Below are 13,233 nucleotides of genomic sequence, written 5' to 3'. Positions count from 1 at the left end.
TGTTTTATTTATTTCCAAGAGGAAGGAAGAGAGACTTAAAAACATCAATGATGAGAGAGTATCATTGATCGGGTGCCTCCTGCATGCCCCACACTGGGGATCAAGCTCACAACCCGGGCAAGTGCCCTGACCAGGAATCAAACCGTGACCTCCTGGTTCATAGTTTGACTCTCAACCACTGAGCCATGCCAGCCGGGCTGTTTCCCTACTTCAGAGAAGTGGAATCATACAGTAGTTGTCTTTTTGTGACAGGCTTATTTCACTTAGTATAATGTCCTCAGGGTTCATCTCTGTTGTAGCACATGACAGGATTTCAAAAGGAAGACATTTAAAAAGATTTTTTATTTACTTTAAAGAGATATCCATGCAACTAAAATTCATAAAACAAACATGAAGTTTATGGAACTAAAACTAACTGGACAATACACTCCTCACTTTTCATTTTTCAAATTCAAATTAATTCAAAGCCCTATGGTTACCAAAAAAAATTAAAATCACACCTACAGTCTTTGGACTACAAGTTTTCAATACCTGATACTTTTAAGTATACTTTGGCGTGATTTCTTTAAAAAAAAAAAAGACAAAGTACTTTATTTTTAAATTTTCTGCATATAGTTTTAATTCAACCTTTATTTTTAGATAATTATTGATCCACATGCAGTTGTAAAAAAGTAATGCAAAAAAATTCCATGTACCACTTAGCTAGTTTCCCCCAATGGCAAAATCTTGCAAAACAGTACTTAAATATCACAGTCAGGATATTGACATTGATATATTCACCTGCTCTCATTCAGATTTCCCCAGTTTTACTTATACGTATATGTGCATATATGCACACATACATGTATTTAGCTCCATATAATTTATTACATACTATACAGTAAATTTTTAAAGTACAGTTTCTGTATTAGATCTGGCTATTTCCAGGGTACTATTATATTTATAAATCTCAGTAGCAAAATAATGCTTTTAATTTTATGTGACAAATTATCCAAGCTATACCCTTTGATATTTTTGTTCTCTCTATAATTGTGGAATGATATAAGTGTATTTCTCTTTAATATTTAAATTAGGTACTGTTTTAATTGTGTCATTATCACCAGACACACCTTAAGAACTTCACTATTAATATTTGAAGACAAGAATTGAGGAAGACTAATAGTTTTAATTTTAAAATTCACTATTTTGCTTAGAACCATTCTATAAATACTGATTTTAAATAAAAAAAGATCATTAGGCATTTGCATTAAGGGCAATAAAATTCTTCATGTGGTTATGTAATAATGCATAAATAAATCATAGAGAATACAATTAGATTAAATATTTGTAAGGCAAATTGACTAACCCTGAGGTACAAATGCACCATTATATTTTATATCTCTCTAATGATTTACTTCCTTGTTTACCTTCATTAATTATTCACATTTACAGTCTGTACTTCCTAGAACAACAATCCCTCCTTTTCTCTGAATCTCATACACAGGAAGAGATTCAAAGAGAATTTTTTAGGTTAGGTGGGTTTTGAGGAAAAATGAGTGTCATAATGGGAACAAAATAACTTGCACTAAATTAAAAAAGCTCCTTTACATAATTAAATGAAGGAAATATTCTCCTTAATAGAAAAAAATAATGCAATTATGAAAGATGTTTACAAACAGCTTTCCAATCATGGCTTGGCCTCTTATTTTCTCTTCATTTGAGCAGAGATCTCAATAATGTCAATTCAGCGGTTTAGTCTTTAATTGCTGATCTGACGTCAAAATATGGCTATACTGAGCATATTCCAGTTATTTTCTGAGGAAAACTTAATCACGATCATTTTTATTTACACATTCAGTCAATACCTACACTAATAATAATAGTAAAAACAAATAACAACTACAATAATAATAGCTAACTCTTACAACTCAAATAGCAGTTACTACATACCAAATGCTCCTCAAAGTCCTGAATTGTTTCTCTAATCCATTGTACTCTTTTCTTCAAATCTACACTTTTGCATATTTTTCCTTTAAAATATGCTTGTTTCAGTATACCATGTAGTGTTTCCCAAAGTTATCTATGTTGCATGCATGAAGCTCTATAGTCCATATTTTAGGATAACTTTCATCCTATACTCTTTATTTCTATTCCATTTTTTAGTTTTCCTAATTTTCTTTTTTTTTTTCTATCTGAGCTTTCCACAGTGTCTATTTTTTTCTTGTTTGTTTTTTTCATATCTGTGGTAGTTTATTTTTTATTCTTTCTTTACTTCTTAGTTCTGTGAGTTAGCATTACATCTTACCATCACATACTTGAGGTCTTATATTTCTTTTCTGTTGTTTTCAAAGGTAGAGGAAAATGCTTTTTATCTATATATATAAAAGCCTAAGTGACCAAATGACCGGTCGACCAATTGCTATGATGTGCACTGACCACCAGGGGGAAGATAGTCAATGCAGGAGCTGCCCCCTGGTGGTCAGTGCGCTCCCACAGCCAACCTCCTACAGTCCCTCCCCCACACCAGCCAACCTCCCACAGTCCCTACCCCTGGCCAGCCCCCTCGATGGGCCCTGATGGGGGGGGCTGGCCAGCCAACCTTCCACAGCCCCTACCCCCAGCCAGCTGCCCCCCCAACCCCATCGGCCCCAATTGCTGGACAGGCCAAGGAATCCCACCCATGCACAAATTTGTGCACCAAGCCTCTAGTGTATTATAAAACAGTTGCTTAATGTTTTCCTCAGTTCCATGGCTATGGGTTTTTGTTTTGTTTTTTGTGGGTGTTTTATTTTGCGGGGGGGCATGGGGTGAAGGCCAGTTTTTCATCTAGTTTTTGTTTTTTTTTAATAGAAATTGTGTGTTAGTGCTATACTCTGTCCCTCTTTTTAGGAAACATACTTATCTCTGGAAACATTACTTTCCCCTGGAAAGAAAGCCCTTCATCCTAGGTTTGTTTTTTAATTACATCTATTGGGGTGACATTGGTTAATAAGATTATATAGGTTTCAAGTATACATTTCTATGATACATCACCTGTACATTGCATTGTGTGCCCACCACCCAAAGTCACATCTCTTTCCGTCACCAGGGATTTATTTGGGCAGAGATGTTACAGTTCTGGGCTTGCTGATCTGCACAATGAAAAGGCATTGGTCCTCTCTGCTGTCTCAGAGTAAACCTGCCTCATGAAAACATGGCTTAGCTGCTTAATTCTTTGCTTTCAGTGGCTCTGTCTCTTCTACTTCCCTTCTACTTCTCTGAAGCAAAACATTTCCACCAGGGGCTTATTTATCAGCCCTGGTCAACTTAGTTCCTGCTCCCACAGTTACATACAAAGAACCAGTTTTATGCCCTCCATTGCCAGGCAGTGTATTTTTCCTGGTTACTTTGAGATCTGCTGTTCTTGAACCCTTTTGCCACTGACATTGCTCTGCTTGGCCTTTTGTCTCCACTTGCTTCCAGATGATCCTGCTCAATCTCATCGACTTCTTGGAAATGCTACACATATTTTAGTGACTACGTATTGTTCTGTTCTCTTCCATTTTAAAGCTGGAGTTTGCTGTATTTTATTTTTAACATTCTCTATGTCTTTTTAAAACTAGCCTTTTTTAAGGTATAATTTACATTCTATAAATTCTCCCCAGTTTAATAATACTAAGTAAAATTATACACTGTGCAACCATTACCACAGTCTAGTTTTTTGAACTTGCATTGCTCCAAAAGTTGCCCTGTGCCTCGTTACAGTCAACCCCCTTACTGTTTCTTTTAAGATTTTAATTGCTGAAGTTCAAGGTCCTTAATTTGCATGGCTGTGATCATTCCAGAAATTACCTCTGCTATGTTTTCATTACTAATAAATGTAAAGGGGAAATGGAAGTTTAATCTAGTAGAAGATTAATAACATATAACTATATTTTGGCATTTATTCTTCCACTCTGGATTTTTCTAATAAGTTGTTTATAGCTTCTCAGATCATTTCCTTCCCAGAGGGTGAGATTTTGAGTGATGGATGCACTTACAGCTCTGGGGTCAGTCCGGACACATTGATGTTAATTGCTGCGGTCATTTTGTTACTGTGACATGATTTCCCCTTTCAGGCTAAGGCTCTGGAGGTACCATGACATCACTTGAAAATTCTGTAAAGGAGAGGAAACCAACTTAAATTAGCGGTCCTGAATTATTTCACATAAGTAATATACTTTTAAAAGTAAATTTTACACTTTAAAACAATATACATGCAAAATTTAGCAGCAAAACTGGCTGCTTATTCTAGCTTTAGTCATAATGTCATTCTTCTCATTAGACCTTTGGTTAAATCACTGAACCCTCTTGAGCCTCAGTTTTCTGAAATGTAAATACTCTACAGTAAGTTACCTTTCTTTTAGCAAAATGTTGAGGACTTTTGTTAGCAGAAGGTGCCTTGATGGCATGTTAGATACATCGAATCACTGAGTGTGTGTGCTCAAATTATCACTTCCCAGGCATTTCCAGAAGTGAACAACGATGAAGCGAGCCAATCAAAGGGTGCCACTCTCGTTCTCTGAAAACTCCCAGCTAAAAAGAACAATCTCAGGAGCAGGTTGGCAAATCACTGAACTATTTATTGTTCATACAGCTATCATTTAGGAAGTGTTTTCTATGAGCCACACACAATGCTAAGCATTGTATATATTATTTTCTTTTTGAGAAACATTTTAATATACATTGAGGTAGTTGGCATTTTCCCTTTTGTAAATAAGGAGACTGGGATTTAGACAGACTGGCTAAGAAGTGGATTAGAAGCTGTGGAGCCAGTACTCAAATCCAAATCTGGCTAACTCCATAGCCAGACCCTTAAACATTCTCATCTGTAACATTTTCATATCTATCTGTTATAGCTTGGAGCCCCATATATACTATAAAAGTAGAAGATTTGTGTATTTGTATGCTTCCCAATGGAAAATGTAACATAAATTCAAGATGTTCTCATTATTACTGTACTACCTGAAGTATGTAGTAATGTGCTATTTTTTAATATATATTTTTATTGATTTCAGAGAGGAAGGGAGAGGGAGAGAGAAACATCAATGATGAGAGAGAATCATTGGTCAGCTGCCTCCTGCACACCCACTATTGGGGGATGGAGCCCACAACCTGAGCATGTGCCCTTGACCAGAATCAAACCCGGGACCCTTCAGTCCACAGGCTGACACTCTATCCACTGAGCCAAACCGGCTAGGGCTGTAATGTGTTATTTTTAAGGATTGCCCCCATCCCTGTCTTGGTCTGTTTGCAATATTTCTGCAAAGGAATACATTAGAAAGATAAGCACTATAGAGACCACTTGGGTTATAAATGATGAGTGGTGCAAGTTAGTTAAACATTTCAGTACTAAGACATTATTTGTTCTATTGTCATCTTTATCAAATTGTCCAGCGTTAATCATATCAGTATCACTAAAAGAGCTGGATAAGTCTGCAGTTTAACATTTTATCTCTGAGCAATGTTTCATTTTTCCTAGTAATATAAAGCATGCCTTAAGAAAGATTAGTTTCAGACAGTCAATACTTTTTAGAGGTGGTATAAATAGTAGATTATATGTGATCAGAAGGGTTTTTTTTTAACCTTCTTGCATAGAAAGAAAAAAATGTATATGTAAAATTACATAAAGTAAAATATTTTTAAAATTCAGGTAAAAATAATAATACTACAAAAATGGAGATATAACAGCCCACTGCAAGTTATAGATTTAATTTGATTTAACATAGTTCATAGTTTCAAATAACAATTGGCATGTGTTTTCAGGAAAAAAAATTGGATGAAACTGAATCAAATCAAAGTCTTGAATCAAATCCAAAATCCTTCTTGAAATATCTACAGTTCTCGTCTTCAAAGCCAAAGGATGCTGATTTGAAAAATCTGAGTATGGAAAAGCAACCAGATGAAATACTGACAATAAAGAATCTGCTATGGTCTTGGTCTTATTCCTTTTAGGTCACCTTTTTTAGGAAAACATTTTTTTTTTTTTGTTCTCTCTCTCCACCCACACATTCACACACACATTTATGTACATACATATCGGAAAATCTACCTAATTCTACATGCACGTATATGTATACTTTAAAATAAAGTATTTTATTAAGTGGAGTATAACCAACAAACATCTTAAGTAACAGTTCAATGAATGTTCACAAATTGAATGCATACCTGTGACAATGACCTAGATCAGTGGTCGGCAAACTGCGTGGCTCGCGAGCCGCGGTTTGCCGCTCTGTTGACTAATGAGTTTGCCGACCACTGACCTAGATCAACATTAACAGCACTCTATAGCTCCCAGCTCCCTCTCTTGATCTTTGATCACTATTCTAATAGCTAACTGCATAGGTTAGCTTTACCTGTTTCTGACTATCATATAAATAGAATCAAGCAAATGTATTTCTTTGTATATGGCTTCTTTCACTTGTTTGTGAGATTTGACCACATTGTTGTGAATCACAGTGTTTCATTTTTTTAAATTTATGTATTGTTTTCTATTAAATGAATATATTATATTTATTTATCTAGTCCACTCTTGATGTACATTTGGGTTACTTTCAGTTTGAGGGTATTTTGAATAATGCTACTATGAAAATTCTTATATATGTTTAGGTGTATGAATGTATGCATTTTTATCAGACATATATCTAGAGTAGAATAACTGAGTTTCAGGAATGTATATGGTCATTTTAGTTGATACAGTTTTCCATAGTGGTTGAACCAAGTTCCATTCTCACCAACCACATATGAAAGTTCCAAATCTTGATAGTGCATTATCAGTATGTTCAGTTTTAGGCATTCTTTTAAGTCCATAACGTTATCTCATTGTGACTTGAAATAGCATTACTCTAATGATGAATGAACAAAAGAATGTATTTGTATGTTTATTGGGTATTTGCATATTATCTTTTGTGAAGTGCTCATTCAGATTTTTTTTTCATTTTTAATTGGGTTTGTCCTTTCTTACTAATTTGTATGAGTTCATTACATATTCTGGGTTTTAGTCCTTTTTGGTAAGATCTACTAAAAATGTTTTTCCCACTGTCTAGTTTTCCTTTTATGATCTATTTTTTAAAATATATATATATATTTTTATTGATTTCAGAGAGGAAGGGGAGAGAGAGAGAGAGACATCAATGATGAGAGTGAATCATCGATTGGCTGCCTCCTGCACACTCCCCAATGGCGATTGAGCCCGCAACCTGGGCATGTGCCCTCACCTGGATCCGTGACCTCCTGGTTCATAGGTCGATGCTCAACCACTGAGCCATGCCAGTCGGGCTCCTTTTATGATCTCTTAATGGTGTTTTTGAGGAACAGAGTTTTTAATTTTAATGCAGCCTAATTTATCAGTCTATTTTTATGATTAGTACCTTGTGTCATATATAAGAAATCTTCACCTAACCAAGTCATACAGATATTTTCTCATGTTAACTTTTAGAAATTGAATTCTTTTGCCTTTGAAAGATAAACAATTCATCTGAGATGGATTTTTTAAAATTGTGGAATGTAGGGGCTCAGTTTTTATCAGGTTCCATATGAATATCCAAGTGACCTTGTACTATTTACTGAAAAGACCACCCTTTCTTCATTCTTCAGTGTCATATTTGTTATAAGTCAAATGGTAAGTCCTACGTCATATGTACATTTGTTTATGGATTATTTTGGTCCTTTGTTCTTTTTATCCTTATACCAATATCATACTGTCTAAATAACTTTTTATTTGTAGTATATATTTTTTAAGATTGTTCTGAGTATCCTTGACTTTTCATTTCTACACAAATTTCAGAATCAACTTGTTAATATTAAGAGCAACTTTTTATGATGAGATTTGTACCAGAACTACACTGAATCTCTATACCAATTAGGGAGAGTTGATATCTCACAGTATATACTAAACAAACATTTGTAAATATATTCCGGCCATATGTAAAGAGGATAATATATTGGGATCATGATGAGTTTAGTAAAGGAATAAAAGGTGGTTTCATACTCGAAAATCAACCAGTGCAAATCACCACCATAACAGAAAAAAAAAAAAAATCCCAAAATCTTCTCAATGGGTAGAGAAAAAAACATTTGCTCAACATTAAAATTCATTCATGATAAAAACTTTTTGCAAACTAGAATTGGAAAGGAACTTTAATGTGTTAAAAAGAGATACTTCATCTCTGACTCTGGGATTGGAACAAGGATTCTGCTATAGCACATTTTACTGATGGACCTCGCCAGCAACAAGGAAACTAACTCAGACTTTTTACTTAGCAGCTGGCTTCTGCAGAGTGACAGTGCCAAAAGACAGAAGTCACTAATCTGGAAACTGGCACCGTGTCTCTTCTACTGTGGTCTAGTAGTTAAAGTAGTCACAGAGTCACCCAGATGTAAGAGAAGGGGACACAGACCCCACCTTTCTATGGGAGGAGTGTCAAAGAATTTACCACCACCAATCTGGCACAAGTTCTTACATGTCAGGAACTATTTATTTTTGCAATAAAATTTGAACTGTCACTTTCTTATATATGACACAAGGTACTAACTTGAGCTCCAGTTTGATTGAATATAAAATTATGAGTCATTAATTTGCTTTATTGGGGTCTACTGTTTTTCAACATTGAATGTTGCTGTGGAGAAGGCTGTGACAAGATTCATTCTTTTACTACTTAGAGCCAAAGTGGGTTCTATTTGTTTATTTTATTTTGTTTTTCTCTTGGCCTAATTGCACACATATATCTGCTTTTATTTTAAGGATAGTATGTCCCTCAGACATATTTTACATACATATTTTTATCTCCTTTAGCATATATTTAATAGTATTAAATAGGTATCCACACTTTTAAATCTATATTAAATATATGTGTATATATATATATGGAGATATATGTTGTGTATATGTATATGTATGTGTATATGTATAAGTATATGTATATGATGTATATGTATATACACAGAGATATATATCTCCAAACTTTTAACCTCTCTTTTATATTTCTATTATTTTGATAATTTTCTCAAGTCTCTTCTTCCTGTGTTTGCCACAGATCTCTTTCTATGCTTCTAGTAATGTAACTATCAGTGGTTTTATTATCTTCTTTAAGCTCATTTTTCCATTCCTTGAGTTCTTTTTTATGGAAATTGTATTGTCTATTTGATTGATCGATAACTTTTACTTGCTTTGGATATGTATTCTTAAGTTTGCAGTATTTCTTTTCTCCTTATGCATTAATGAAGTCACAGATTCCTCCTTCTCTTCCTTCACCTCCTTCTTTAGTACTTATCTTAATTGGGTGTGATAGAGAACTCTTTGCTGATTGGTATAGGAGGAATTAGCTGGCAGTTTGAAGTGTGATCTCGTAATTCTACCTTTCCCTCATTTTTGTTTCTACCTGAAGTAGTGAGCTTGTTCTAGACTAACAGAGAGACTTTCTGGTACATAATGATGTCAAGCATGTCTAATTTTGGATATGATCCTTTAAATCAGTAGCATAGATCGATGTAGTTTCTGTCCCACCTTACTTTACCACGATCTTATTCTATAAAAATGGTATATCAGGATATTAAATAAAAATTTACTTCTGCTTTGGGAGGGTGATATTGTCATTCCAAGCAACAGGACATTGGGTTCACACTTCAGTTGAACCACCCCCCCCCGCCCCCCCCCACCACCACCATATTTTGGAAAATCCATTCTCTACCACTGTGCCTCTCCCTCAGAGTGATCCATTGTAGGGTTATGGATATATTCAGTTCTTGTTTTCTTTGATACTTTAGGGTGATTTCAGAATGGGTAGAGGGACAATGATTCTTTACTTCAAAATATATAGCTGGAGGTTAGTTGGAAGTATGCATATGAATTGACAGGTTAGTTTGCAGTGTTTGAGCATATGAATTTGACATTAAAAGCTATTTTCATTTATTTTATATATATATTTGACAAGCCATTTTGTTCCAAAATACCATATAACTAATTTTATTAAATATTTTAATTGACGTTTTAGTTTATTGCTTTATTTCTTTTAAAATTTAACGTACTGATTTCCTTTTGCTTTTCAGATGCAGCAACTGTTCCATGAAAATTATGAACACAATCGAAAGGGTTATATTCAAGACCTTCACAATAGCAAAATCCACGCAGCCATAACACTTCATCCCAACAAAAGGCCTGCCTACCAATACAGGCTTCATAATTACATGCTGAGCCGCAAAATTTCTGAACTTCGCTACCGCACCATCCAGCTCCACCGCGAGAGGGCGCTGATGAGCAAGCTCAGCGACAGTGAAGTGAGCAAAGAGGATCAGCAGCTGGGAGTGATGCCTTCTTTCAACCACTTTCAGCCTCGGGAGAGGGATGAGGTGATAGAATGGGAGTTCCTGACAGGAAAGCTCCTTTACTCAGCATCTGAGAACCAGCCTCCTCGACAGAGCATCAGCAGCATCCTTAGAACAGCACTGGATGACACCGTCCTACAGGTGATGGAGATGATCAATGAAAATGCCAAGAGTAGGGGTCGGGTCATTGACTTCAAGGAAATCCAGTATGGCTACCGCAGGGTTGATCCTATGCATGGCGTGGAGTACATTTTGGATTTGCTCCTCTTATACAAAAGACACAAGGGGAGAAAACTGACCGTGCCTGTGAGACGTCATGCCTATCTTCAGCAGTTGTTCAGCAAGCCTTTCTTCAGGGAAACTGAAGAGCTAGATGTCAACAGTCTTGTGGAGAGTATTAACAGTGACACTCAGTCATTTTCCTTTATATCTAACTCTTTAAAGATATTATCCTCTTTTCAAGGAGTCAAAGAAATGGGAGGGCACAATGAAAAGAAAATACACATTCTTGTTCCTCTCATTGGAAGGTACGACATTTTCTTGAGGTTCATGGAGAGCTTTGAAAATACTTGTCTTATCCCAAAGCAGAATGTAAAACTGGTCATCATCCTTTTCGGTGGGGATTCTGGCCAAGGTTCCAGCAAGCATATTGAGCTGATAAAAGACTATCAGAACAAGTACCCTAAAGCAGAAATGACCCTGATCCCCATGAAGGGAGAGTTTTCCAGAGGTCTTGGTCTTGAAATGGCTTCTTCCCAGTTTGACAATGATACTTTGCTGCTATTTTGTGATGTTGACTTGATCTTCAGAGGAGACTTTCTCCAACGATGTAGAGACAATACAATTCAGGGACAACAGGTATACTACCCCATCATCTTTAGCCAGTATGATCCAAAGGTAACCAATGGGGGAAAGCCTCCCAATGATGATGACTTTGTCTTCTCAAAGAAGACTGGATTTTGGAGAGACTATGGATATGGAATTACGTGTATTTATAAAAGTGATCTTCTGGGTGCAGGTGGATTTGATACCTCAATACAGGGCTGGGGACTGGAAGATGTAGATCTCTACAATAAAGTTATTCTATCTGGCTTAAGGCCCTTCAGAAGTCAAGAAGTAGGAGTGGTACATATTTTCCACCCAGTTCATTGTGACCCTAACTTGGACCCGAAGCAGTATAAGATGTGCTTAGGATCCAAGGCAAGCACTTTTGCCTCAACCATGCAACTGGCTGAACTCTGGTTGGAAAAACATTTGGGTGTCAGGTACAATCGAACTCTCTCCTGACAGTCCAGGCAACACATATTGCCTTTTTAAAGGGGAGTTTACCTCATTGTTGGTGGTGTTATTTTTATTTTTATTATTGTTATTTTTATTATTATAATTATTATTGTCATAATTTTATTTTGTTGTCCTGGTCTTAAACAACTCTTGGTTGTCTTCCAAAGGGTGTTTGTTGACCTAAAGCAAGAAGAGTCTGCAATTCACTGATTTTTCAGATTTCTACTGAAGTCAATATATGTATTACTTTTATATATCTTTATCTGAGATTGAGTTAAATTGTGGCAATCAAATGACTTTTGAAGTTCATTCATCATGAGAGACAGCTTAGAAGAATGTTCACTTGGGGCTTACAGATGCAATATCAACTTTTATTTTGTTTGTCAAATTCAATGTGATACAAATATTTACTGGTGAAAGGTACCACAAAAGTGCTTTATGCTTCCTATGGGGAAGAGACTCTGTAACATAAACTTGAGTTTTGTAATTTATACAAGGACTTAAATATATATACAATAATTTTCTTCATCTTTAGAATTTTTAAAGTAAATGAACACTTATGATTGTATGTTTATTTTTTAAAAAGAAGTTTTAAAAATTGAGGAGTTTTGTTCCACAAGCAACCGGTACTGGCTACCCTGGTCTTAAGAAAATTATATACTCCTCACAACCGTCTGCTATAAATGCGAATGAACTTTATTTTCTCAAGGAAATATGATTTAATTAAATATTCATGTACATTTTAGAAGCTTTATGAAACAATGTCTTTCATTTGCTGGCAAGAAGATAAAAATGACAGAACCTGGTTATTTATAATAAAACACAGGTATAACAGTATTCTTTTTCAAAAACACTGAAAAAGTTGTGTTGTTTTCTTTTAGTCATAGTCAATGTATTTCTTCTAGTGGTTATAGTCACCAAAATGTGCTTGCTACACTCTGGAAAAGTTGATAAGAAATTATGAGCATGCTATTTGTATGATTATGCTTTAAATCTGGCCTTCATAAGTGATTAAAATGAGCAGTTTCTTTGTTCAATAATTTTCAGTCCGGGAGAAGCATTCCCTCCCCAACCTCTTCAGCTTTGTAATCAACCTGAAACCACAGAAAGCAAAGCTGCAAATAAAGGGGTGCCTATTGTAAGAGCAGCCCCCTTTTAGACATCTCCCTAGGGTAAGGCACACTGGGTTCCTATAACTTGGAGGACAAAGAAGCAGTGGCTCGGAAAGCAGCAGGTGGTAGGGAAAGAAAGGTAGCCTGGCTACATAATGTAATGTGTACCGATGCCTTCATTCTCCCATGTAAACTCATCACCATGGCCAAGATAGGGCTACAGATATCCTACTGGTTATTTGAGACTCATATTGATATATTTTCCCTGCTTAAACAGATCTTCTCTTGGGTGGGGAGAGGTAAAGAGGAGAGACACAAAGTTTTTCTAGGTCCAAGTCTAGCCTGGGCTATTTCTTCCAGGACAAGGCAGTCCTAGGTGAGGGCGCCCTGGGGCTGGCGCCCGAGAGCCTCTCACCCAGGCAATCCCAGCAGTTAGAAAATGGCTTCATCTTCTGGGCTTCCTCCTGGAAGAAGGAACTGCCCAGGGCCGATCTGAAAATGCAACTATGTGGCTGCTGAC

General features: G+C 36.0%; 1 protein-coding gene across 1 annotated transcript in view; it reads left to right on the top strand.

The window, feature by feature from the left end:
- The window catches only part of CHSY3 (chondroitin sulfate synthase 3), a 248,417-nt gene extending 236,039 nt beyond the window's left edge, over positions 1-12,378 (top strand). Inside the window, exon 3 of the mRNA XM_080674020.1 lies at positions 10,045-12,378. Coding sequence (XP_080530146.1) covers positions 10,045-11,607 — 1,563 coding nt within the window. The 3' untranslated portion in view covers positions 11,608-12,378. The remainder of the gene's footprint in view (positions 1-10,044) is intronic.
- Positions 12,379-13,233: the final 855 nt, after the last annotated feature.

This window comes from Plecotus auritus (assembly GCF_963455305.1).
Source record: "Plecotus auritus genome assembly, chromosome: 6".
NCBI classification, from domain to species: domain Eukaryota; kingdom Metazoa; phylum Chordata; class Mammalia; order Chiroptera; family Vespertilionidae; genus Plecotus; species Plecotus auritus.
The sequence above is the reverse complement of the archived record's forward strand: the minus strand, read 5'-3'. Positions and strand labels throughout refer to the sequence as shown.